At 36.9% G+C, this 27,213-nt stretch overlaps 2 protein-coding genes across 2 annotated transcripts; one reads left to right on the top strand and one right to left on the bottom strand.

Moving 5' to 3' along the window:
* Positions 1-15,416: 15,416 nt before the first annotated feature.
* LOC129882613 (receptor-like kinase TMK4) lies at positions 15,417-18,817 on the bottom strand. Its single transcript, XM_055956995.1, has 2 exons — positions 16,366-18,817; positions 15,417-16,090 (listed from the first exon to the last, which is right to left on the bottom strand). Exons 1-2 carry the CDS (start codon positions 18,656-18,658, stop codon positions 15,549-15,551), a joined length of 2,835 nt encoding a protein of 944 aa, XP_055812970.1. The 5' UTR covers positions 18,659-18,817; the 3' UTR covers positions 15,417-15,548.
* Positions 18,818-19,060: 243 nt separating this feature from the next.
* Positions 19,061-26,902, top strand: LOC129882614 (peptidyl-prolyl cis-trans isomerase FKBP15-1-like). The gene is made up of 6 exons (XM_055956996.1): positions 19,061-19,195; positions 19,327-19,376; positions 23,717-23,779; positions 24,530-24,620; positions 25,518-25,622; positions 26,478-26,902. Exons 1-6 carry the CDS (start codon positions 19,132-19,134, stop codon positions 26,552-26,554), a joined length of 450 nt encoding a protein of 149 aa, XP_055812971.1. The 5' UTR covers positions 19,061-19,131; the 3' UTR covers positions 26,555-26,902.
* The last annotated feature ends 311 nt before the right edge of the window (positions 26,903-27,213 follow it).

The following is a 27,213-nucleotide window of genomic DNA, read 5'->3' as shown; positions in this document are numbered from 1 at the left end:
ATTTTCATAGGAATAGCTCATTAAGAACCTCAAGTCACCCATGAAGAATCTTGAGTTACCTTTTAAGTTTATTATCATGTAATGTAGGTGTAGGCCTTTTATCATTAAAAAATACTTCTTGTATCAATATCATTAGAGTCTTAGGTCACCTTCCTCATTAAGAATCCTAAGTCACTCCTTCATAAACTTGCATGCAACTCATATTTGAACCATACTTGAAATCATACTTGAAAGCAACATCACGTAATTGAGTAGTAATTCATGCTTAGTTAAGAGGTTAACTCATAAATGAAACATAATTTATGTACTTGAAAAGAGTAGTTGATGAGGGGTAGGGCTCAAATATGTAAAAGGGGGCGTGTAGGGAAGAATCAGGGTAGTGGCGCCTTGCTGGCGCGCTTCCCCATGCCTCGAACTTCAGAGACCAAGGCCTGGCGCACTTCTGGCATACCGCCCCAGTCCCAAACTTTAGAGGGGTTGTCTTGGCACGATGGTGGCGCGCTACCCTATGGTTTCCCTGATGATTTTCCAAATTTTTCATGTGTTTTCATTCCCTATAATGAGACCCTAAGCTCTAATTAGCAATATAATAAATATATTTGGCATCAATTTTTGCCAAAAATAGATTTGAATTCACAAGATACATCATAATTCATGCAATTGAAATTGAAATTGAGAAGATTCAAATATGTAATTGAAATTCATTGAAGATTTAAGAAATGTTTTGAACTCCATGGGTGAAAGGTACCCATGGATAAAACCCACATGCCTTGAATACAAATTGTGAAGAAACTTGAAGAAAAACTTGAAGATCAATGAAGAAATTGAGAGAATCCTTGGTAGGTCTTCAATAGAGGTCTAGAGAGCCTTTGTAGAGATATGGTTTTTAGGATGGGTGATTAGTGAATTAATGAGGATAATTAAGGTCTTTGGGGATCAAATAGATTAGAAACCTAGCCCCAAAACTTTCTAAATTCATTCCCCCATAAAAATAGGGAAAAGTCTATAATGTCCATAATGAAAATCCATTTGATCTATCAATGAATTCACCAAGGCTAATTATTCACCTTATTATGTCATACTCTATATTTTCTCATACCCGTGATATTACATTACCTTTATTACCATTACCTTTCTTACCAAAACGCATCACACCCTTCATAGGTGAAATTTTTCAAGTGAACTCAATCATTAACCTCAATTTAAATTCTCTTCTTCTCACATCCGAAAAGGACTTTTGTCGTATTTGGGCGGTTTTTAATCTTTCTCTAATGAGTCTAACCTTCTACATAGCCTCAAATACCAAGTTGGATCTTATCAAAGCAACTTATCCTACCTTGAACCAACCAATAGGAGATCTACACCTTCTACCATACAAAGCCTTAAATAGAGACATCTCAATGCTTGACTGATAATTGTTATTATAGGCAAACTCTATCAGCGGTAAATGACCATCCTAATTTTCTTTAAAATCAATAAAGCAGGATCTAAACATGTCCTCTAGAGTCTAAATGGTACGCTTGGCCTTTCCATCCATATGAAGGTGTAACGCTATAATAAGCTTTACTCAGGTACCAAGGCCTTTTTTAAATGATCTCTAAAACTGTGATGTAAACTGAGTACCTCGATCTAAAACGATAGAAAATGGGACACCATGAAGCTTAACCAACTCTCGGATATATAATCTAGCATACTCCTCAGCTGTATATGAATCTTAACAGGAAGAAAATGAGCCGACTTAGTCATCTGGTCAATAATCACCCAACTAGAGTTATGTTGCCTACGAGTACGAGGCAAACTGTAATGAAGTCCATGTTTAGGGATTCCTACTTCCAAGTAGAAATATCAATGTATTGAGACAAACCTTCTGATTTTTGATGCTCAACTTTCACTTGTTCATAATTTGGACACTTAGCCACAAACTCCACAATATCCCTTTTCATGCTATTCCACCAATATACTTTCCTCAAATTTCGATCTTTATGGAACCCAGATGAATAGAGTATCGCGAACTATAAGCCTTGGAAAATATCATATCTCTCAAGCCATCAACATTAGGAACACATAATCATCTTTGATATCTGAAAACACTATCTTCCCCTTGGGAGAAAGCCTAATGGCTTTTTCAGCAACATTTTCTTTAATTTAACTAAAGTAGGATCACTATCATGTTTTTCCTTAACATCCACTACAACAAATAATTCATAACCATTTTGAACAATCACACCACCATCCTTGGAATCAATCAATCAAACACCCAAATGGACTAATCTATGCACATTCCAAACCAACTTATTTTTCTCATCCTCGACTTGGGCAAAACTACTCATGGACAATCTACTAAGAGCGTCATCAACTATATTTGCCTTTCTCGGATGCTATAGCACACTCATATCATAATTCTTCAACAATTCAAGCCATATCTTTTATTGAAGATTCAAGTCCTTTTGAGTGAACACATACTGCAAACTCTTGTGATCGGTGAAAATATCCACATTGACACTATATAAGTAGTATCTCAACAACTTTAAAGAAAATATTATCGTTGCTAACTCCAAGTCATGGGTTGGGTAGCTCTTCTCATGCACCTTGAGTTGCCCAGAAGCATAAGCTATCACGTTACTATTTTGCATTAGAATACGACTAAGACCAATTCATGAAGTATCACAATACACAAAAAAACCATCAGAACCTTTCGGTAAAGTCAACACTGGAGTAGAGGTAAGCATGTCCTTCAACCCTTGAAAGATTTTCTCACATGTCTCGGACTATTAGAATCTCACCTTTTTTTGAGTCAAAGTAGTTAAGGGCGATGCAATGGAAGAGAAACCTTCCACAAACCGTCTATAATAACCGGTTAAGACCAAAAAACTTTAAATATCAGAAAAAGACAATGGTTTAAGCCAATTCTTAATCACCTTGGTCTTCATTGGATCAACCATAATTCCATCATCGGAGACGATGTGACCAAGGAAGGCAACTGACCTTAACAAAATTCACATTTACTAAACTTTGAAAACAATTGTCGGTCCTTGAGAATTTGCAACACAATCCTCAAATGATCAGTGAACACAATAACGAACATATCCAAGTATTACTTGAACTCCCTGTTCATCAAATCCATAAACACTGTAGGGGCATTCGTTAGTCCAAAAGGCATAACCAAGAATTCAAAGTGACCATATCAAGGCATGAAATAAATTTACCCTTAAACACAAAATTGCTACCTTTTCATTTTAAGACTGGCTCATTAGGAAATTGAAACTTAACCATATGGGTTCTACAATATATAAAAGAATAACATGCATAAAGTCAATCCATACCGAGAATAATATCGAAATCGATCATATGAAGCTCTAGAAGATCAACTAAGGTGATTTTATGAAAAGCTGAAACTAGGCGATTTCTATACTCTTGTAGCCACAACTGAATCACCAATATAAGTATAGACCAAAAAAGGCTCTAGCAAGATCTTGGGACTAATAATGAATCTCATAATAAGATAAGGAGTAATAAATGATAGAGTATCACCCAGATCTAACAATGGAAAAACATCAAAGTCAAATACTTTTAGCATACTAGTCACAATATCGGGGGAATCCTTTAACTTCTGACGAGTTTGGAGGGCATAAAATATATTTTGGCACTGACCGCCACCCGAGGTAGTAGCACACTGATTTGGACAACTAATAGCCTAAGTCTGAACTTGGGGTCTAGACCCACTCCTATACTTCTTTGCATGATGACCCAGCTTTCCACACTTGTAGCAAATATCTAATCCCGCTAAGCACTCTCCCCTATGGTTTTTCCCACAGTTTTTGCATGGATGGATGACTTGTCCACCCTGAGCTCCTCCTTGTGCCTTAGGATTAGGCACCTTGTCCTTCTCAAATTTTGGAGCCATAGTGTTTAAAGAACCTTGTCCTTGTCGGAAATGACATTTCCACCACTGGATTTAGATTGAGAAACCCACGTTCATATCGAGCCCTCTTGGACTCCCTTACTTTCCTCTCTTTAAGCTTCTCCCCTTTCATTTTCTCGACATAATTCATGAGCCTAGAAATATCCGTCTCCTTGATGAGCATAGTGATTTAACATTCTCCCCTTTAATTTACTCATTCGAGCACGAGGGTCGGCCACCAAATAAGAAGTATATTTGGATAATTTTTTGAATTTGAGGGCATATTCCCTCACACTCATGTTTCCTTGCTTGAAATTTATAAATTCCAACATTTTCACCTCCCTCAACTCAAGTAGGAAGAAGTGGTCTAGAAATGCAACCTTGAAATTTTTCCAACCTACGAGACCCTTTTCAACCCTTTTAGCTTTCCATTGATTGTACCACACTTGAGAAAAACCTTTGAGTTGGTAGGTCGCCAATTTTGCCGTCTCCTCTAAAGATACTCCCATGATATCAACAATCTTGTACAATTCATCAATAAAATATTGGGTATCTTCATTAACCTTGGATCTATGAAACTCAGAAGGGTTCATCCTCGTGAAGTGTCTAACCCTTGAGGAAAATGTACACACATCTGGAGGACAAACTACTCCTTGGTTCACTTGAGTAGTCACGGCTTGGGCTAGTATCTTAAAAGCGGCTTGGAACTCTGCATTAGTCACTTGTTCATTCAAAGGGTCATTTGGAGCTTCTTGCTCCTATCCCTCAATATTCCTTTGGAATCAGTATCTTCATGGAGGCATGATTTTGTAATCTCAAATAGAAAATATTAGAGGAGGAAACATTAGAGTTCATTTCTATAGCACAATGAGATCATGAAAGAAACGAAGTATTTCCTAAGATATGGCCTCCTATCCATAGATGTGGCATGCTTCACATCAGCGAATAAGATACTACTCGATGTGGCATATTAGACTCCCTAGTACACTTTAAATCCTATGCTCTAATACTAAGTTTTTCATGATCCAAACTAGGGCCTAGCTGTGACACGCGATTAGAATCTCAAAGTACCCCAACCAAGTCTCTTAGCATATCATTTATGAGCACATATAAGGTTAATAAAGTAAATAAGAAAGATCAAAGATATGGAAGCAACATCTCAATAAAAGTATAAGTCTCGAATTGAGAAAGTGACAACATAAACTCTTACTATCTAACATGCCTCTACTACTAGATGGGGGCATAAGACAATCTCCTAGCTTACCCAATATAAAAGGTAAAAGAAAATCATAGATCTTAGAAAGTAAAATGTCTTATCCTTGGAACATGAGTACTTACTAACAGTACAACAATAATGAACTCTATCCACGAGTGGGAGGAGGATGAATGTGATCGTTGGATCCTACATTATGATATAATGTAGGCAAAAGTATGCGTTAGTACATGAAATATACTAAGTATATGAAAAGACGCATGACTAATAAATATAAAACATAATCAATATAAATCATGAGATGGAAGACCAATATCTTTAAAAGATGAGTAAAACCATGAAACATTAAAATATTAAACTCATTAGTCAATGCATCAAAATCTCATTATCATCATAAAAACTCATAACTTGCTTTAACTGGTGTAGGATAGGACCATTAACAGACATATAAGACCATGCGATCTAATACACGGAATCTAATGACTCATACATTGAGACTGGGGATGCTACCTTGCCAGGGCATACTCTATTAAGTAAATCTTTTAACTTTGCTATATGGATCCACTAGCTTTGCTATATTGGCATCTTTGAACCTATACGGGCAGTGTAGTTTGAGATTAAAGGTTGCTAGTAGGATTTTCTTGGATAGCTACAATAACATACAAGACCGAACCCCACCTTAAGTCCTCTCGGTGCTTAGTCAGTATCTCAACAAAACTTTTATGAAAACATAGTCTTTAACATCATTATAAAAGATAATAATATATATATCAATCCATTTTTATAAAATATAACATAAGAGTAGCTCATCTATCAACTTTATCGTAAATATGTGAGGAATTTGCTATAACAACCTTTAACTTCTTTAATTTGATTGTGCAAGAATTATACTTATTGCACTATAACTTTTGCATGTTACATCATTGAAACATAATTTATAACATCTTGCTTAAAAACATCTTTAAAACATCATTGATAAAACTTTCATAGAACTTAGCTTGAAAATCATGATCGTAGCTCGTAAATCATCCTTAAACTAGCACATAAAATGGGTCATTGCAATTCATATTAAAATCATGCAATATGATGTAAATTATGTACAAGTTAATAGCATTGAAATATATCATAATAGCATTGAAATATATCATACTTAAGAAGACCCAATGCAAATTATGAAATTAGGGCTTCTTGATTGAAGAAATCATAAATAAAATTGGAGAGAAATCTTGGGATTTCATGAGTGAAAGGTACCCACGGATGAAGTCCCATGTACCTTGATCTTTAGGAACTGTAGACTAAAATGAATTGAAGCTTGACCTTGAAGAAATCATTTGAATTTGCTTAATGGAGATGAAGACTCTTGAGAGGGAATCTAGGAGAGATGATTTTGTGATTTGGGAGTTATGGTGAGAAAGGGAGAGTTAAGGATACTTAGGTTAGTTAATAGGTGAGAATCTATTTACAAAATCATCCTCATTTATTAATGAAACATAAGAAAAGACCCAAATACCCTTCTTTTAAAACTGGATTGGGCACCTGGATAGGACCTCACTTTGGATTGTGATTAGAAATAAAGTTCGTGGTCATAATCGTGGTGAAGGAATTGACTAATAAAAAAGTGTCTTGAAAGGAGGAGCCCACCATAAGACACACCACAATCCATTATGGGAACTAAGTCCCGTGTTGGTCATCCATAGTGTTGGACATGAACATGAGAAATTTGGGGCTTGTAGGATTTCCTCCACAGAGACGTTCACAGTCTGTGGAGGGAAATACACTCTGTGAAGGGTGTCCGTAGTGAGGAGCCTGAGAGAGGCCTACAAGTGGTGTCACCACAGAGGTCCACCAAGGCTCGTGATGCCCTTAGTGGTCACCATCTTAGAAACTCAATATACAGGGCATGAAACACGGTGGACCTTCATGTCCCGTGGTCCTCTTCATGGCCCATAGAGGGCCTCGTGAAGGCCATCTAGTGCCAAAAAGCTAAGTTTTCTGGGAAATTCATCTTTTGGACATCGTTTTAGGACTTTTCAACTTTTAGGGTCATACAGGGAAAGACAAAAAAGTATTGGAGTAACATGGCAAGACATGACATGATTCAACTTCATATTATCTAGGACATGACTTTAGATAGGAAAAAGTGGAAGTCGCGTATTAGGGTAGAAAGCTAGTAGAGGTAGATTTCTCTTGTATTGTGGAGGTTTAGTACCTTTCATAGGACGAATCGTGTCTGTATAGTTCTTGAAATATTGTAATAAACCTTGTTGTTCTTATGAGTGAGATAATGGTGAAAGAATTTGGGTTAGAAAACTTCCACAATAGCAAGTGAAATTTTTAGGCTAGACTAGTCTAAGATGAAATATGAGCGAGGTGAAGTTTGGGGCAACCCGGGGAAGGATTGGGTAAAATGTCTAAGATTGGGTTGATTTTTATATTAACTAAGACATTAAAGAGTATGCAGGACTTTTCGGAAATGAATTCGAGTGAGTAGAACTCCTGTATTTAACTTGATGTGAAGGGATTGATTTGGAGCGTCAAGGTTGTGAAGGTGTGTTGAAAAATAGGCACTTTTTCATAGATTCTTGAATTTTTATGTTACACCCCACACTCTGGAGCTCGGAATGTCTCTTAATCTTCTTAAAAGTTATCATGTGAGCCGGATAATCTATGACGCTATCAAATAACTCTAAGGAAGGGAGAATGTGATACCCCATAGTAGGGAAGGTTGGAAATAGGGTCATGAGAAGTCGATAAGAGTTGGAGGCCAAGTAATTAGTCGTAGGACTCGACTCACCTATGTAATCTATGAACTTAGAAGTTTTACATACTTGAGCTACTTGAGTATATACTAAGCTTGCATAGCTGGGATTACACGGGTTCTTAAGGTAAGACGAGATTACGAACCCACGAGGGAGAAAAGAGGATGACACATGGCAGTAAGAATAGAGTGCCATATAGCATAAGGAGGAAGTGCCACGTGGAAGTAGCTCAAGCAAGGAGATGACTCACCTGTCTGCTGGGGGGTGGAACCCACTGCCATTTGTCACCCCTAGGGGGACTGCCACGTGTCACCCCTTGGGGGATGCCACATGTCACCTCCAAGGCAGACCATATATACATGTTTTATGACTCTTAAATTCATTCCATATACAAAAATACTTCAGCCAAGAATAAAGAAAAGGGAACCCTAAACCTAGAGAGAAAGGAGCGATGACCAAGAGAGAAAAAGGTAAGGTTCCCAATTTTGTTCCATGAATTAATTATTTATGGTATACTACATTGATATAGCGTGTTTAATAACGTAAAATCTCATTTTGGGAAAGCAAGGAAGAGATACAAATAGTCCGCTAATTTTCAGCATATTAAGAGAACTTTCGAGACAAGTTTTAGAAAGTTTTAGCAGGGTATGGATTGATTCTCTTATCCCACATTTTGGTAAGGGTTTTGACATGATATTAATGTGTTAATAATGTAAAGTTTCTATTTGTAGAAGCATCAAAAGGGTAAAAAGCAGCCACGAAATTTCAGTCGCAACTAGAGAACTTCTGAGGCGAATTTGGCAAGCTTTGGTCAATTTCGGGTAAGGTAAGGGTTTTCCTTTAAATTTGGAGTTTATTGTGTAGTTATATAGTGTATTACACATAATATATGTGGATGTAACTATAAAAATTACACAAGGATGCTTGACATTGGAAATAAACTAAACGAAGGTCGTCATAGTTAAATCGAATGTTGAGTAGGGTGTTGTGGTTGTTATGCTAGGATTGCAGGTGATTTTATTGTGTGTTTAAGGGATGGAAAACATTCCAAAAGGTGTGTGTGAGCTTCTGGTTGCAGCCACACGATCCTCCATTTCGTACGGTTAAAGATTTTATGAAATAACGACTAAAAACCCTATTTCGGTATCGTAGTTTTAAGCGAGTTTGTTGAAGGTTGTATTTTGTAACATTTCCATGTTTTAATTGTATATGATCTGCTAATTGTTATTGTTTGTTGGCTGTAGTAACGGAGAGTGTAATTGAAAGATCGGATAGGGCAAGTTATAGGGGAGATGCTATTCGATTTCCATTAACCCCGTAATTAACGAATAGACTAGTCAAGAAGAGTAAATAAGGAAATGATTCCTATGGATGCTTGATTTTGGATTAAGGGGATGGAGAGTTGAAATTTATTAATATCAGTATTACTTTCGTGTTAAATAGGTTCAGAGGACGATGAAACAAGCACGACTAAGAAGAATCCATAAGAGGTATATGAAGCCTATCTCTTCTTTCTTTTGGCATGTCTTAGTCTTAAGTGGATTGTATATGTAATGTGGGAATAATTTCATTCATAGAACCCCGAGTATGGTTCATAAATCTTATTCACTTCTCGATGTTCGAACTCCTGCGATAGTTGAGTTATGGCCTTGTAAGTCATCGACATGACGAAAAGTAGTACATGTGAAGTCTATCCCTTCCCCCTCTTGAAATAGTTTAATGTAAGTGAAGCGATATATGATATGAGTTAGAGGTAATTCCCTTTGTAGGTTCCGGGAGTAACTCATGACTTGTACTCACCTTTGAATGGTAAGGGTCTTAAAGTAGTTGAACTACAACCCTCGAGCCTTCTACGTACTAAATAATGATTGAATGTGTAAGTTCCTAGACCTAAAGGCTCTTGGACATACTTTATGATAATATGTTGAGGGATGTTTGGTATGTTACCAAGTTTTACGTGTATATATATGCATTATTATATTATATAGGGATCGGACCAAATGTTCTTCGGCACTAACGTGTTATATATATAGGGATCGGGCCATACATTCCTTGGCACTAACGTATTATATGTATAGGGATCGGGCCGTACATTCCTCGGCACTAACCTGTTATATATATGGATCGGGCCAAACGTTCCTCGGCACTAACCTATTATATATATGGATCGGGCTATATGTTCCACAACGCTAATAGTATACATATGTCTATGATGATAAAATGATGCATTTATAACACCGAATCCCCAAGAGGGACGAATACGGTATGTGATAATGATATACATGACTTTATTTTGTAAGGTGCAGGTACATACAATACTTTGTTAAATTTTATACTTGTCCCCTGCACCCCTATGGTAATTGTAATTTCCTTATGATGTTTTGTACTTTACATACTCAGTACATATGTCGTACTAACCCCCCTTTCTTTGGAGGTCTGCGTTCATACCCACAGGTATAGACACAGGTTTTGGAAATCCGCCAGCTTAGAATTCCGCTCAGCCAGTTTAGAAGAAGCTCTATTGTACCAGAGCCGAGTTTTTGGTACTTAGTATTGGATGTATATATTTGCTTATTCAGGGATACGACGGGGGCTCTATCCCGCCATGTGACATGGTTGCTATTCTTAGAGGTTTGTAGACATATGCATGTGGGTCATTTGTAAGTTGTTCCCGTTGTGCCTATACGGCGTATTGTAATATTATTACGCTATGACAGCCTTATCGTCTTGCACGCCATTTCATATTTTGAGTAATGTAACTCTCCAAGAGACAAATAAAAGCGGCTACATGTATGTAAAAATGTATGACCCATTGGGGTCCCCATGTATGAGTCTTAAATTTGTTGTTACAGTTGATAGTTATATATACGGGGGTCCCAGTTGGACCTCAGTCGCAGCCTACGGGGATGGGTCGTAACATTTATCCCATACAGGCCGCCATAACAGGTGACACGCTACTATAGCAACATGATTAATCCCCGCTATAGTGGGTATTTTAGCTATGGAGCATGCTCTAACGGGATTGGGCCGCTATAGTGGGGCTAGTCATAGAATATGTAAAAAATTTCTCTGAACCGCTCATTATTTTGTAAGTGAGTTTTGTGGAAGAGCAAGAGTGATCTAGGACTATTTTCTTTAGGTTTTCATTAAATTATCCGTAAAGGTAAGTAAAGTACTCTCCTAACTTGGTACTTTGATTCTTAGGCCTTAGAGGCGGTATTTGTGGCCCTAGGTGAGGGTTTGGGTTCATCCTAAGGTGAAAAAAGTGTGGATAATAAGGATTTTGGGATGTAAGACCTTGGGTTGTTTGTAAAGACGCTTGTTCTTGATTTATTTACCATAATTCACTAGTATAACCATGAGATCAACAATTTTAGGTGAATTAATGGTGGGAAAGCCCTGGATTGGGTGGAAACATTATGAGTTTGGCCTGGGCTTTGAGATTAAGTTATAATCTAGGAATATTTTGTACTTATGTTATTAGTTTAGACCCAGAACAAGCTAAGGCTTCATAAAAAGAGTTAAAAGCTCGTGATCAAACTTCTGCACCGGCTTCTTCGAGCCTAGGTAGACTATGCTTAACTGAGTAGTTAGACATGTCTCTATTTCATTTCATGATATTCTTGTAGATTCACGAGAGAGTTCATGCTTAGGCCTTCGAGCATGGAATCTGAATGGTTAAAGAATGTTGGTTATTGTTGTTTAGGGTGGAAATGCACTGAGTAGGTAATGATTATTCTATGAATAAGGGTGGTTGTCTAGTTCTTGATCATTAACCTTGATAATTCTTATTGAGATGGCTTGATGGTACTTGTAAGGATTAAGTATAAGGAAATTACTAGGTTATAACAAATTTTTGGGGCTTGTGGTAATCAAAGGGGAACAAAACGACCGGGAAGGGTACTATTTAATGGAAATAGGGATGAAAATTCTTGGGAATGAATGTGTACTCTAGGTTACAACATCGAGCTATATATATGTGTGTGTCTGTGGGTGGGTGGCGAGTTGTTTGTTCCATATGTATTGCTTGTATAATGCATGTTTAGGAAATAAAGAGATGAATGTGAATGATATCTTGTTGGCAATCTCATGCAATGAACTTGTCCTAATTGCTTATGGTCTTTTAAGTGTGGTTGTATTCATTCTGGTTGTGATTGTGTAAAAATTGTGATTCATCGATTGGATCGGGTACCATGCTTGGTACAATTTATCAGTTGGATTATGTATCACGCCTAGTACGAGATACCTATTAGTTGGCTTGGGTACCATATATTTAATAGGATTCCTATAATGAAAAATCAAATTATTCAACATAAATTGGGGAAGAAAAGGAAACCTAATATAAAATATTTTAAAGTATGGGGGTGTCTTACATATTACAAGAACAATGATTTGAGTTGGACCAAGTTGGGTCCTAGATAGATCAAGTATGCATTTGTAGGTTATGCCTCAAATAGAAACTTCTTAATTTAGAGTTGAATGCATTTATTGAATATAGAGATATGAAATTTTTTGAACATCTTTTCACTTAAGATAAACTATTTCAATTTTCATTGACTTATGTAATCATAGAAGAAACACCTCAAAGGATTGTTGAGCAATCTAGTTCACAAGAAGTTAGTAATCACTCTAGTGAACAAAGGAAAAACACTAGAGCTCGAAAAGCAAAATTACTTGGATCAAATGAGATTGACTCCCAATTTTAATCTTGTTAAAGATAATAAAAATATAGTTGTGAGAAAAATTCTGATTATTGTAAAGTGGAAGATGATCTTAAATCTTATAAAAAAGCTATGGAGAGATGCAATTTTTTTGAAAGAAGCTATTAAAGATAAAATAAATTTAATAATGTTAAATCACACTTAGTACTTGTTAACTTGCCTCTAACTTCTAAAACTATTGGTTATAAGTGAGTATTTCGAAGAAAGTACCATACTAATGGGACTTTAAATACCTACAAAATTAGGATAATGGAGAAGGGCTTTCGACAAAAAATGAATTAATTATTTTGATACATATGCACCCATAGCAAGAGTAACTTCAATTAGGATTATATTTGTTTAGCATCTATTTACGATTTACATGTCAATCATATGAATATTAAAAAGCATTCTTAAATGGTGATCTTGATTAGGAGGCTTATGTGGAACAACTCGAAGGGTCCATTTTATCGAAAAATGACCATAATTTCTATAAACTTGTTAAGTCTTTGTATGGATTAAAATAGATTCCTAAACATGGCATTAAAAATTTGATAGAGTAATTTTATTTTTTGGCTTTAAACATAATATAACTGATAAATATGTTTATAGTAAAATTTGTATAATTATTTAGTGCTAGTTTGTTTATAAGTTGCTAACATGTTAATTGTAAGCGATGATATGAATGAAATTTTAGAAAATAAGAAGTTTCTATCTTTCTCATTCGAGATGAAGGATCTTGGACATGTTGATACCTTATTGGGTATAAAGATTTAAAAAAAAATTGTGGGGGCTATGTATTGAGTTGATCTCATTACATTGAAAAAGTGTTAAATCAATTTAGTCACTTAAATATAAAAGAGGTTAATAACCCATTTGATCCAAGCATCAAGTTAATTAAGAATGAAGGAAAAGTTGTGGCTCAACTTGAGTATGCAAGTGCTATTAGAAGTCTTATGTATGCTACACGATGCACAAGATCAGGCATAGCATTTATTAGTGAATAAATTAAACAGATTTACAAGTAATCAGAGTATTGATCATTGGAAAGCTATTGAACTGGTTCTTGAGTTTCTTAAGAAAATTAAATATTTATGTATTGGTATTCAAAGTTTTTTGCTATTTTAGAAGGATATACCTATGCAAGTTGGATATCAAATTTACGAGACAACAAATCTACTACTGGTTAGGTATTTACCTTAAGAGGAGGTGCAATTTCTTGAAAATTCAAAAAAACAAGACTTGCATAAAATACTCAACCATGAAGTCAAAATTTGTTGTATTAGTAGAAGCAGAAAAAAGAGCTGAGAAGTTAAGGAATTTTCTTTTAGAAATTCCATTGTTCTCAAAAGGTGGGATCTCAATTTCAATTTACTGTGATTGTCAAGCTACTCTAATTCAAGCATATAGCAATATATGCAATGAAAAGTCAATACACATATGTCTTCTGCTTGTTTATGTGAGAAAATTAATTAAAGATGAAAGTATCTCTCGGACATTTGTGAAGTCAAAAAATATTTTGCGTTGATCCATTTACTAAACTATTACAAAAGAGTTGGTGAGAACAACTTCGAGTTTAATTGGATTAAAACTCCTAAATTAAGTCAACCAATAATAACAATTATACCTTCAGTATAAAATTAGTAGTTTTGAGTTTGAAGGACAGAACCAAGTTTTGATAAGTAGACGTTGCAGTACTTAAAAATGAGATATACAAGTACTTTTTTCACGGATAAGAGGATTGAGTTATAATATTTTTAATGAGGTTCATTTCAAGGAACAAGTGTTTCAAATGTGATAAAGACATTGCATGAATTTCACCTATGAACATTCAAGTGTTGCCGCTTCAATTAAGAGTTGGAGTTACTCTCATAAAGGTTCATGAATTTTAGATAGCACATAGCCACAAAAGTGCTAAGTGTGTTTCAGTGGAAAGCAAGAACAACTATTTATGTGTATAATGTCACCGGTGCAATCACAAGGAATAACATGTTCAAAGCTATTAGGCTACATGAGATTTTAATTTTATCTTGCAATACTATATTAAGGTAATGTTGAAGTCAAAAGATATGTTATACTATGCATAAATATAACTTGATTGAGTCTTTATTTATATTAAAACAAGCGGAGAATTGTTAGAAAATTATTGTTTAAATATATTTATTCATTTATTTTTAAATTTAAAAGTTAAATGAAAGGATGTGTCTTTTATTAAAAGGGTGTGTTGATTTTTCCCATGGTTGCAACGGTTTTTTATTTAAAAAGAAAAAACTTTTCTTTCAAACCTCTGCAAAAAATAATCTCTTCTTCCAAAGTTCAAATTTCACAATTCTTACTCTATTTTATAGTATTCTTCAAAGGGGAATCTTGGAGTAATTGGTAAAGTTGTAGACCCTTGTGGTCAGTCCCTTTTTCGGACCTTGTGCATAGCGGAAACTTTAATGCTCCGGGCTGCCCTTTTTTTATTCTATAGTATTCTTCACTATTTGCTCAGTTACTTTCCAATAGAACTTCTTCACTATTTGCTTAGTATAGAAATTTATAAGCTTGTAACATCCATTAAAACCATTTGCTTATAATCCCATAACAATCTCAAAGAAGAGAGGAAGTAAATATCGTTTTTAGGAAAACATTTCTTACGTGTTTCAAGCCTTCAATTCCATGTTTATTATTCATATTTTCCAACACATAATGGTATTAATAATCCCAGTCATGTTAGTATGCAACATTCTGCTACCTCCTTCGTCCCAACATCATTTTTTTCTTGTTAGAGAATCAAAATCTACAACCCAAATGTCTACCTGATCCATAATTGAGAAGAAAATAAATTCTATGAGCAGTAACAATAATCATATATAAAAAAAAAAGAAAAAGAGAGAGTGGAAAATGAGACAGAAAGGTGCATATCTATGTTATCAGTTCCTTAACATTAATATACACGTCTTTTCGTCACAACTTAAGTATTTTTACATTACTCACTGGTGTTCCTTTGTATAACTAAATGTGTTTTTGTCTGTCTCTGCCACCTTCCTGATTGTTGTTATGGACTGTGAAGTCCTTGAGGATGTGGTATAGTCACCATAAGACGTGTCTTCAGAGAGCATGGAATCATCATTAGCTTTCCATTTTTGCAGGGCTTGAGGAAGGCTCATAGTGAAGTCAATATTGAAACTATCATCTCCAGCAGTGGCAGTGGGAGTCCATTGCTCTACCAAAGGAGCTAAGACATTTACCGCATGGCTCATATCTGGTCTTTGAGATGGTTCCCTAGCTGTGCAATGTCCTGCTAGCTCTGCTACTTTGTATATGCTCTGGTAATTTTCCTCGTCTGGATCCAGGGTCTGGTCTAGCACTTCTACAATCTTCTCTTTGTTTACAACCATCTTTTTAAACCAAGCCACTAAATGACTTCTCTCTTCTGGCAAGTTCTCGTCAAGTGCTTTTCTGCCCGTGAGTATCTCCATCAATATCACTCCAAAGGCGAAGACATCAATCTTCGTAGTTACTCTTCCAGTGGCTAGTTCAAATAGACAGAGATGTCATGAGAATATATATTTATCATGTGTAAACTTAAAATATGATCATATTCCTAACAAATACTATGAAATTCTAAAAGAATTAGTTCGTTTTATTAGGGATAATTAAGTTATTCATGCATTTTAACTATTAAATTCTTTACACTTATTATCAGATTATAACGAGTCAGACATATAGTTCCTTTGTTTGTTCTGTAGTAAGTCAGAGGTTTAAATGGAACTAATTCATTCAATATAAAAGAAGTGTTGTACATACAAGCGTACTCTGGTGCAAGATACCCAAACGTTCCTGCTAGCCTCGTCTCCACAGAGTACTTGCCATCAGGTGCATTTTTAACTAATCCAAAATCGGAGACCTTAGCCCTCATGTCATCTCCAAGAAGTACGTTAGAAGGCTTTAGATCTCTATGTATGAAGCTCTGTTGTGCCAAACCATGCAGATACTCTACCCCTCTGGCAACGTCCAGTGCTATTGTTAATCTTTGCTTCCAAGTGAGAGGTAGAAATCCTAATTGATCATGATCGAACAAGTGCTGGCCTAACGTCCCTTGTGGCATGTACTCATATACTAAAAGCCTCTCATATCCATTGACACAAAAGCCATGAAGTGCCACTAAGTGTCTGTGCCTAACCTTTGTGAGTACCTCGATTTCAGCTCTAAATTCGTTCAGACCCTTGTTACTCGCTATAGAAGCTTCCATCCTCTTCACAGCAATCTCTGTCCCATCATGGAGTTTACCTTTATAAACAATCCCAAAGCCACCACATCCCAATATATTTTCTTCGTTGAAATTGTTTGTCACCTCTCGCAGAAGTTCCACTGGAATAGTTACATTGCCACCATCATATACATATATTTCACTATTTGAAGTACTACTTTGACTGGCCGTGCTTGGAATTGCACCATAACCCTTCACGTTTTTAGGGGAACCATTCTTCAATTTTTTCTCCTTGCCTTTACTCAATTTTGATTTTCCATTACGCTTGTATTTATATATCACCAAGCACAAAACTATGATTAAGACAACAACAACAATAACAATAGCAACAATGACCCATGTAGAGATGGAAGATTTATGTTGTGCATCTTTTGCAGCAGAAAGTGAATTATTATCTATCCCACCAGACGAACTTAGACTTGGTCTTCCACCAGGTGGAGCACTTGGGGGAAAATCTTTCCCCATAAATGGATTACCAGATGTTTTCACAATGACATCTGAACGAAATTTTGGGATCTTGCCAGAAATATTGTTGTTGGAAACATCGACAAGCTGCAGCTCTAGTAAACTGGTGAGGCTGACTGGAATAGGACCTGTGAGATTATTATCATTCATGACCAATGATTTCAGACTGGTGAGATTAGCAACAACAGGAGATATTGTACCAACCCAATTCTGTTTTGCAAAATTGATTACAGTCACACTTCCCTTAGCATCACATGTAATATAGTTCCAACCTTTACAAGGATTGTTCCCTGCCCAAGACTCGGCTAGTGTCATCGGACAGCCCACGGCTCCAGCAACATCAAGCAGTACAGTTACCTGTGGATCACATGGCCCTAGAAAAGGATTACAAAAATGGTTTGTGTTTCCAAGGGTGACTTGGACATTTGGTTTGAAACCTGGAATTGGGCCTAAAAATATGTTATTTTGCAAAGACACATTAGCCAGCTTAGGAAGGGAAATCAGAGAAGCAGGAATAGCTCCAGTTAAACTATTATCACGAAGCTGAATATCCACCAAATTAGTACAAAGAGAAAGATCAGGAATTGGCCCTGTAAACTTATTAACATGGATCCAAACCTGAGTTAACTGTTCCATAGAACCAAGAACATCAATCCTTCCTGAAAGCCCAAGCTTTTGATTATTAAGTACCAAGTTTTGAATCCCAGACTTAGCGAAAGAATACGGCAAGAACCCCGTAATATTATTATACGAAAGCCTAAGATTCTCCATACTAGGGAATGACCCAAAAATGTCTGGAATTTGACCATATATATTAGCATTGGATGCTGAAAAATCAGCCAAGGATGTTGAGTCCGTCAAACTATCAGGAATTTTCCATGGAGGAAGACTAGGATTGTCATCAATGCTAAACTTCTGTAAATTTGTTAGTCCGGAAAGGAAATTAGGAGGAACGGATGTAAAATTATTGGAATCAAGATGAACATCTTGAAGAGAATGAAGGTCTGATAAAGAAGGTAAGGAACCCGAAATGCGGTTCTTTTGGATATTAAGGGTTTGAAGATTAGAAAGTTGATTAAGATCTGGTGGTAATTGGCCTCCCAAAGATTTTGATATGAGGCTAATTGAAGAAACTCTGCCTGAAAAGTCACAGGAGACGCCTGACCATTTACATACGTTGGAACCTGACCAGCCAGGTGGTGTTGGTATAAGAGACTTAGCCAATTTAGCCATAATAGATGCATCATTGGCAGAACCATCACGGACGACTGTGGATAACTCATTAGGTGAGGCAACCGCTATGAGGAGGAAGAAGAGGAGGCAGCAGGGGATTTTTTCATAAAATTTGTACCTTTTTTTACCCATTATAGCGTACCTTTCTCTTTTTCTCTCACCTCATTGTTCGGGCAATTAGGATTTGTGAGAAAGGAGAAAGAGGAAAAGGGTTTGGCTTTGTGTTGAATGCTTGAATTAAGGAAGGAAAGCAGAGAACGTATGGCATGGCGAGAGATCGTTTATGACAACTTTCCAACACTTCCATAATAGTAGCTTTCTGCCTTTTGGTAAAAATAAAAGCATTTTCCAATCCTCCTAACACCAAACGACACCGTACTATTGATTCTTTTCCCACCAAAAAGTTTATTTTGGGTCATTTTCTGTTGATGACGTGGACGCGTTGTACAGTCATTTGCATGATTGATGACGTGGAAAATAATGATTGGTCCCCTGGTTCTTTTATTACGTCGGAGATCTGTGGTGTTGTTGGGGATCTACCCTTATATTTACTGGAAGAAACTAAGGAGGAGGAGATTTCTCAGTGTGAAGAAACAGAATCGACAATGGAGTTCGGCCGCGCATTCAATGCCACTTCAATTTTCCTTGTTTTTCTTCTTGTTACCATAGGTAATCTATTTGAAGATTATTCTGACACGCTATTGATTTTTGTATGAGATCTGTAAATGCGCTAAGTTTTCTCTTGACCTGAAAATCAAATACTAATTCAAACGTTCTAAGTTTCGATTTCTATTTGCCAGTTACCGCTAAGAAGTCCGGCGATGTTACGGAGTTGCAGATCGGTGTGAAGGTAAACTTTTTGGCATTTCTATTCTTCGATTCATGTTACTTATAACTGATCGAAGAGTGAACTGTGTTTGATCATCTATGTAGTTTCGTTTTTGTTAGAACTTCTTCAATTAAAGAAAGAACCTCGCGATCTCTTGCTTCTGCCCTAGTTTTAGGTTATTTAATTGGTTTGGTGAATCCCCTAACCAAGTGTAAATTCACATCAATTGTATTCTCAGTGAGCTGAGTGGATGGAGAGCATGAATGGAGAATGAAAAGCTACTCTTATGGTGGTTAGCTATGATGACGAGGTGTATTTGACAGAGAACAATTGGTGAATAGGAGAGAATAGCTAGTCTGTTGCACATCTCTTACATTTCAAACTTGTCCCTTGTTTAAATAAATATATTTTGTCGTGCTATGTGAATACAACTATGTTTTTCTCTCTCACGGGGTATTTTTCAATTGCATGTATTGTTGATCTAGCTTGCGGTAAAATTACTTTTTTCTTGTGTCTATGAAATTGAAACTCACTTCTCTTTTGAATGAACTAGGGAAGATATTTTTCAAATCCAGTGCTCCAACTATATGGACAACAACAACAACATAAACATACCCAGTGGAATCCCAGTAAGTAGGATCTGGGGAGGGTAGAGTGTACGCAAACCTTACCACTACCTCGAGGAGGTAGAGAGGTTGCTTCCGAAAGACCCTCGGCTCTAGTGCCTCAAACCCAAGTAAAAGAATAAGAAACAATAAAGACAGCATAACAATTAATAGCAAAGTCTACAATGAAGAAGTAACTAACAACAAAAAAGTGTGATAATAAAGACACGATACACAACACAATATGTTGATCCTCCACTAATTCCCTCCTCCTACTAACTTTCTACCCTAATACGTGTCTTCTACTCCTTCCTATCTAGGGTTAAGTCCTCGGTAATATGAAGTTGCACCAAATTCTGTCTAATCACTTCTCCTGAATACTTCTTCAGCCTATCTCTACCCCTCCGATTCCCCCCTATAACCATTCTCTCGTACCTCCTCACTGGGGTGTCAACGCACCTCCTTCGCACATGTCCAAACCATCGCAGCCTCGCTTTCTTCATCTTGTCTGCCACAGGGCAACTCCTATCTTCTCCTGAATAACTTCATTTCTAATTCTGTCGCTCCTAGTATGACCGCACATCAATTTTAATATCCTCATCTCCGCAACATGCATCTTCTGAACATGAGAGTTCTTGACTAGTCAGCATTTCACCCCATACAATAGGGATGGTCTAACCACCACTTTATAAAACTTTCCTTTTAAGTTTGGGCGGTACCTTTTTATCGCACAGGACTCTAGACGTAAGCCTCCATTTCATCCATGCCACCCCAATGTGATGTGTGGCATCACTGTCGATGTTCCCACTATACTCCAAGATAGTTAAAACTCTCTCTTGGGAATAGGTTGTGTGACAAGCCTCACTTCTGCGTCTGCTTCATCTACCACACCATCGAATTTGCACTCCAAATACTCTGTTTTGGTTCTATTCAACCTGAACCCTTTGGACTCCAGAGTCTGTCTCCAAACCTCCAACGTAGCATTAACTTTGTCCCGTGTCTCATCAACCAATATTATGTTGTCTGCAAATAACATATACCAAGGAACCTCCTCCTGAATAGATCGCATCAACTCATCAATCACCAAGGCAAATAAGAAAGGACTAAGGACTGATTCCTGATGTTGCCCCATCTCCACTGGAAAGTACTCCGAGTCTCCTCCCACCGTTCTCACCTGAGTCTTAGCTCTATCATATATGTGATTTATTGCCCTAATATACACCATTGGGACACCCTTAGCCTCCAAACACCTTCAGAGAACATCCCTCGGGACTTTGTCATAAGCCTTTTCTAGGTCAATGAACACCATATGAATATCCCTCTTCCTTTCCCTATACTTCTCCATCAAGCTCCGCATAAGATAGATGACTTTAGTAGTTTAACATCCTGGTATGAATCCAAATTGTTTCTCAGAAATAGGCACCCACTTCCTCACCCTTATCTCCACCACTCTTTTCTGAACCTTCATAGTGTGGCTTAGCAATTTGATACTCCTGTAATTATTACAGTTTTCGATATCATCCCTGTTCTTGTACAATGGAACCATTGTACTCCACCTCCATTCGTCGGGCACTCTTGTCGTCTTAAGTATAGCATTGAACAACCTAGTCAACCACTCTACACCTGCCTTGTCCGTGCTCTTCCTAAAATCCATCGGGATCTCATCGGGACTAGTTGCTCTTCCCCTTCTCATTCTGCTAATAGCGCGTCTACCCTCCTTAGACCTAATAGACCTACAGTACCTAAAGTCCCGTAGTCTATTAGAATGCGCCAAATCACCCAACACAATGTCTTTGTCCCCATCTTCGTTTAAGAGTTTGTGAAAGTAAGTTTGCCATCTTTGCTTATAAAGGCCTTCGTCACCAACACCTTGCCGTCCTCATCCTTGATTCACTTCACTTGATCCAAATCGCGAGCCTTTCTTTCTCTCGCTTTTGTAAGCCTATACAATTTCTTATCCGCACCTTTGTCCCCTAGCTCGACATATAAGCGTTCAAACACTGCTGTCTTAGCATTCGTGACCGCTACCTTAGCTTTTGTCTTCGTCGTCTTATATACTTCCTTAAGTGTCCGCTTCTCTTCCTCGTTTGTGCACTCCACTAACTTAGTATAAGCAACCTTCATTGCTTCCACTTTGCCTTGGACTTCTCCATTCCACCACCAATCTTCTTGATGACCACCAAAATTACCCCTCAATATCCCTATCACCTCTGTAGTTGCTTCCCTAGTGCAATTAGCTGTTATATCCCACATGTTGCTCACATCCCTGCTACTACTCCAGGCGCCCATACCAATCAACTTCTCCCCCATCTCATGAGCAAGGAATGGGGTCAAACCACCCCACCTAATCCTCGGTCGTAATCTATCTGCGTCTTGGCTACTGTGCTACAAAAGGTAATCAATTGGTTCTCCCTTTTCAGAAAGCACGAGTTAGCAACTACCACCTCAAAAGCTCTAGCAAAATCCAAAAGCGAAGCTCCACCTCCATTTCTCTACCCAAGACCAAAGCCTCCATGTACATCATCAAAGCCACTTGAAGTTGCCTTGATATGACCATTAAAATCTCTGCCAATGAAAATCTTCTCGGAGTTTGGTATGCCTCTCACTACCTCTCACATGGGGAGTATAAGCACTAATAATATTCACATTCACCCCGCCAACGACTAGCTTAACAGTCATCATCCTATCATTGATCCTCCTAACCTTCACCACTTGCTCTCTAAGGTTTCCGTCTACTAAAATACCAACTCCATTTCTATCCCTCGAGCCTCATGAGTACCACAACTTAAATCCATCCACATCTCGAGCCTTGGTACCTACCCATCTAATCTCCTGGACACAAGCTATATTAATCCTTTTCTTCTTGAGAATCTTCACTAGCTCTATAGACTTCCCTGTCAGTGACCCTATGTTCCATGACCCTATTCTTAGTTTATGAGATCCTATAACCCGCTTACCCCTACTCCCCCTCGACCCCGGCCTCAATTGAAGACAAGACCCTAGTCCACCATCATTCCTCCAAGCCACTAGGCAAAAGTAAACCTAGACAACAAGTACAAGATAAAGATTCTACTAAAATATTGAATCAAGCAGAGAGTCTATAACACACTAGCAAATCCAAAAACCAAAGAACAGCAAGAACATGTATAAGAGATGAAAGATCACGCAGTAGACAACAAATATGAATTTCGAACCTGGGCAAAGCTTGTAGGTATCCTAGCACTACTGCCACTCGAAGTTTCTGTTTAGTGTTGTTGTCTGCTGTCCAATGCTTATCTTTACTCCCAGACCACAAGAAGAGGAAAGAAACAGGGACCAAGTCGTACCAGAGACAGAGCTTGCTGTCCCCAAAGTTACACTGGAGTTCTGATGGTGTACAGTCCTTTATGTAGAAGAGGCAAGAAGAAGAAAAAAGAGGAAAAAAGAAAGAGATGGGTTCGCTGAACCCTAGCACAGTAGCAGCTAGGGTTTGCTTTTGGGGAGAAAAAAAGGGACGGTGAAGGGGAGAGAGAGGCGATCTGAGTAGAAGAGAGAGGAAAGGGAAATCGACTTACCGAGAAAAGCATAATTTATTTATACTCATGAAATCTTAGTAACTATTGGTTCTCAAATGTTTCACTATTATGATGTTACACACTGAATTTGTAGAGTCATCACTCCTCTGTGTTTCTCGATGTCGATAGCAGTAATGCTTGTGTGTCTCCTTCTCTGTAGTCTAAGCACTAACCTATTGTTTTCTTCGTTCATCTGCTGCAGTTTAAGCCAAAATCTTGCGAACTTCAGGCTCACAAGGGCGATAGAGTCTCAGTACACTACAGTGTGAGTAGAAGTGCTTCTCTACTTTAACTATTTAAAAGCTCCTAATTGTGGACGGAGGGAAAGATACCCATAAGAATGAGGTGTTTCTAAGTTCTTGCCATCCCTACTGGTGGATTAATAAATTATTGTCTTTGCTCCTTTTAGGCAATCCTTACTTACCTTTATCTGAAGGAAAAAAGGGCAATCCTTACTTTGATAACCAGGTTTTCTTTCCAATTATGTTAGAAAACTATATTCATGCTTATTAAATATAAGAATGGGCTAGTGAGGAGAACGATTTCACTTTATTATTAAGATTTCCCCCCTTTTTCATCTGCTTTTATTCATCTTCCTTGGTAAGCTTAGAGTAGTACGGATCCATACCTTTACACCAGAGATAATGTCTTTTTCAGTCATGATACTGTAGCATATCCAATTAAAGAGGAGCTTCTATTAGATATTTCCTATTCCTTAAAGTGTAGTACTCTACATCACCCATCTCCAACAGTTAAGGAAATGTCATGTGACAAATATACTCCTCTGTTACTAAATATAGTGTCACATAGACTGAAATAGAGGGAGTATGAAGGAAATACCATGTGACAAAGAATCAGGGTTAGAGCAATAGCATTGGCATATTAGATGAAACAAACATGAAAAGGTTTGCAGAGAAGTTACTTGTACTTTTAAGGAAGAGTCTAATTGATTTAGTAATTTAAACTATAGAGGTAACGTCAAATTGATTCACCCTATATCCTAATGTGTCTTCAGGGAAAACTTACAGATGGAACTGTATTTGATTCCAGCTATGAGAGGAATGACCCCATTGAATTTGAACTTGGAAGTGGTCAAGTGATTAAAGGTTTGTTTGTGATTCTTTTAACAATGCTCAGTCTACGTCATTTATTCATTTCTAATCCTTCGGAACTATGGAAAACATGTTATCATTGCATTGATGCATTTTCTGCTTTTTCTTTTTCTTCTTTGATTGTTTCCCTCTATGACAACTGCCTGAGTGTTAGGAGCTAGAATCTTAGCGAAAAGCCATTGAATTCTTGACAACGATAAGCGTGAGTATTTTCCTGCATAAATGGGTGTAGCGCTTACAAAACAAAAGATAGCTTATTGTTTTTTGTCTCTTGCTTTTCACGATGATTTGGTTTTTTAATACCTTGTGGGAGCTTGCGATTTGAAATTTACCCAACACACCTTGGACAGTAAACCTTTTTCTGTTGATGATAGGTGTAAAAATCTTTACAATACACCAAACAAATTCCAAAGAGATTCTTTCTTCACACTAAAGTAAAATGTTGGATTAAAGGAGCTTGGTTGTTACTTAGCAAGGAAAAATAAAAAGGCAAAAGAGTGTGTGATAGAAGCTGACAAAGTAAAATCACAACACCGTAATAAGTGTGTGATATGAGGCCTTTGGCTTCTCATGAAGGATGAGAACCTCTTTTTTATTTCCTATTCTTCAAGGTAGTACATTTACTCATGAAGTAAAGCAAGCCTATAGTATAAGTTCATATAAGCTAGATTTATGTTTCCCTATTCTGAATTCCCTCCTATGTAATTCATTAAATATGATAATTTTCAGTCTGTGGTGATATTGAAGGACATAGACACAGATTTTGACGGAGATATATTGAATATTACATTTTCTTAAAGACACATTATGTGAATGATTGTAAGCTATCCTAAAAGGGCTACTTAACAAAAGAACAGAACAAGCTATATGATACTGAATGTCACCTTGCAGGTTGGGATCAAGGACTTCTTGGAATGTGTGTGGGAGAGAAGCGAAAGTTGAAAATCCCTGCTAAACTTGGTTATGGCGAGAGTGGATCTCCACCAAAGATCCCAGGTAACATCAGCTCTTCTCTAATAACTTAGAAATTCTGCTTAAAGCATTAGCTAATTCTATATATCACTAGTGTTAGACATTATCCTTTGGTACCCTAGTCAACTATTTTTGTGGTGTCTATTTCTGGTTCTGAACAAATAGTTTTAATAGCCTGCCCTCATTAGCGATAAATGTACTCTCCTTTTTGGTGACATTGCTCCCGTTCCACATAATAGGTTGCATTTGTTTGAGTTTTTGGAGAAGTTGCAAAAGAATTTTTCAAACATTTCTGGTTTTGGCAAAATCATTTTGGTTTTCAAAAAATGGTTCGGTTGGTGATTATTTTTTTTTTGTGAATTCTAGAAAATGAGCATTTTGTCAGAAATCTTTTTTTTTTTTTTGCAAAAACATGGAAATAAACAGAACTTCAAAAAAATGTTCCAGAATTTTATCAAATATCGTAAAGTTCTTTTTTCGCCAGAATGAATTTTCTATGATGACATTGCTTTTGATTTCTATGTGATTTGCTACAGTAGAAAAACATGGTAAAGGGTTTTCTTTAAAGTTAGTCAGTTTGGGTCTGTTGTCTAGATTAGTAACTGTCTTGATCTCCATGATTGACCTCTATATCTATAGAGTAGGTAGGGGGTGGTGGGGTGGGGAAGGGGCATTATGTGGTATTCTTCGTCATGTGGGTTTAATGCTCTGCTTAAATTCAGATGACGCTACATATATCCTTTGTTAACTAGAGAAACACAATACTGGGATCATAAATAAAATAAGCACATATTTGTCTATTCATAATCCATAATTAAGTTCGACAATGTAATTTTATTTTACTTTTGCTTGAATTTTTATATCTGTTCAAATCTATAGGTGGTGCGACACTTATCTTTGACACTGAGCTGGTTGCTGTGAATGGAAAGAAATCAACAACTGATAGTGAACTGTGATATCACGATGTCTCTACACGCTCCTTCACGTTAGCTCAAGTATGAAGGAGGAAACTTCTAACGATCTGTTAATGTTAGGCTATCTAATAGTTATATTTGCTTCTTTGATAAGTTAGATACTGAAGTATTGGTCTCTGGCAATATTACACTAGTCTTGTTACTAGTTATTGCATCTGCTAAAGTAAAGTGGGTGGACGTTGAACTCTAAGGATGGGTTTCCATCTTACTTTTTACGTTATGGTACCATTGGTAGTTTTATTTCTTTCTTTTCTACCTCAAAAAAAAGTATCTGGTAGTGGCAGTGGATGATGATTTTTATTCACGGAGGATACTGGAACTTAAAAAGGACCGTTTGGTTATGAGAATTATTTTTTTTTTCACTTTTTTTACTAACAGTTGTATTTAGAATTTAAAAAACACCTAAAATCTTATTATCACTCTCATTATATTTTTCTAAATTTTAATTCAAGTTATTTTTTTATCTTTTTTTTAGGAAAAGTATATTCAAACAACCAAATATTACTTACAGAGATTATCACACGTAAAACACAATTTTATTTTCAATTTCTAAAATTTTGAATAAAGTGAAGATTTATAATAGTATGTTTTCCTGTCATCACACGTAATTTCCCTTCATTTTTTCCTTGCTCGATTCTCTG

The sequence above is a fragment of the Solanum dulcamara genome, chromosome 3 (assembly GCF_947179165.1).
Source record: "Solanum dulcamara chromosome 3, daSolDulc1.2, whole genome shotgun sequence".
NCBI lineage: Eukaryota > Viridiplantae > Streptophyta > Magnoliopsida > Solanales > Solanaceae > Solanum > Solanum dulcamara.
This window is presented reverse-complemented; position numbering and strand designations above follow the sequence as displayed.

What these genes read in the sequence shown, in the direction of transcription:
- LOC129882613 (XM_055956995.1), bottom strand. Translation starts at nt 18,658, where the DNA reads ATGGGTAAAAAAAGGTACAAATTTTATGAAAAAATCCCCTGCTGCCTC. An exon ending in TCTTGCACCAGAGTACGCTT is followed by an intron (nt 16,091 to 16,365) that starts GTATGTACAACA and finishes TATTTGAACTAG; the next exon opens with CCACTGGAAGAGTAACTACG.
- LOC129882614 (XM_055956996.1), top strand. Translation starts at nt 19,132, where the DNA reads ATGGAGTTCGGCCGCGCATTCAATGCCACTTCAATTTTCCTTGTTTTT. An exon ending in AGTTGCAGATCGGTGTGAAG is followed by an intron (nt 19,377 to 23,716) that starts GTAAACTTTTTG and finishes CATCTGCTGCAG; the next exon opens with TTTAAGCCAAAATCTTGCGA. An exon ending in AAGTGGTCAAGTGATTAAAG is followed by an intron (nt 24,621 to 25,517) that starts GTTTGTTTGTGA and finishes GTCACCTTGCAG; the next exon opens with GTTGGGATCAAGGACTTCTT.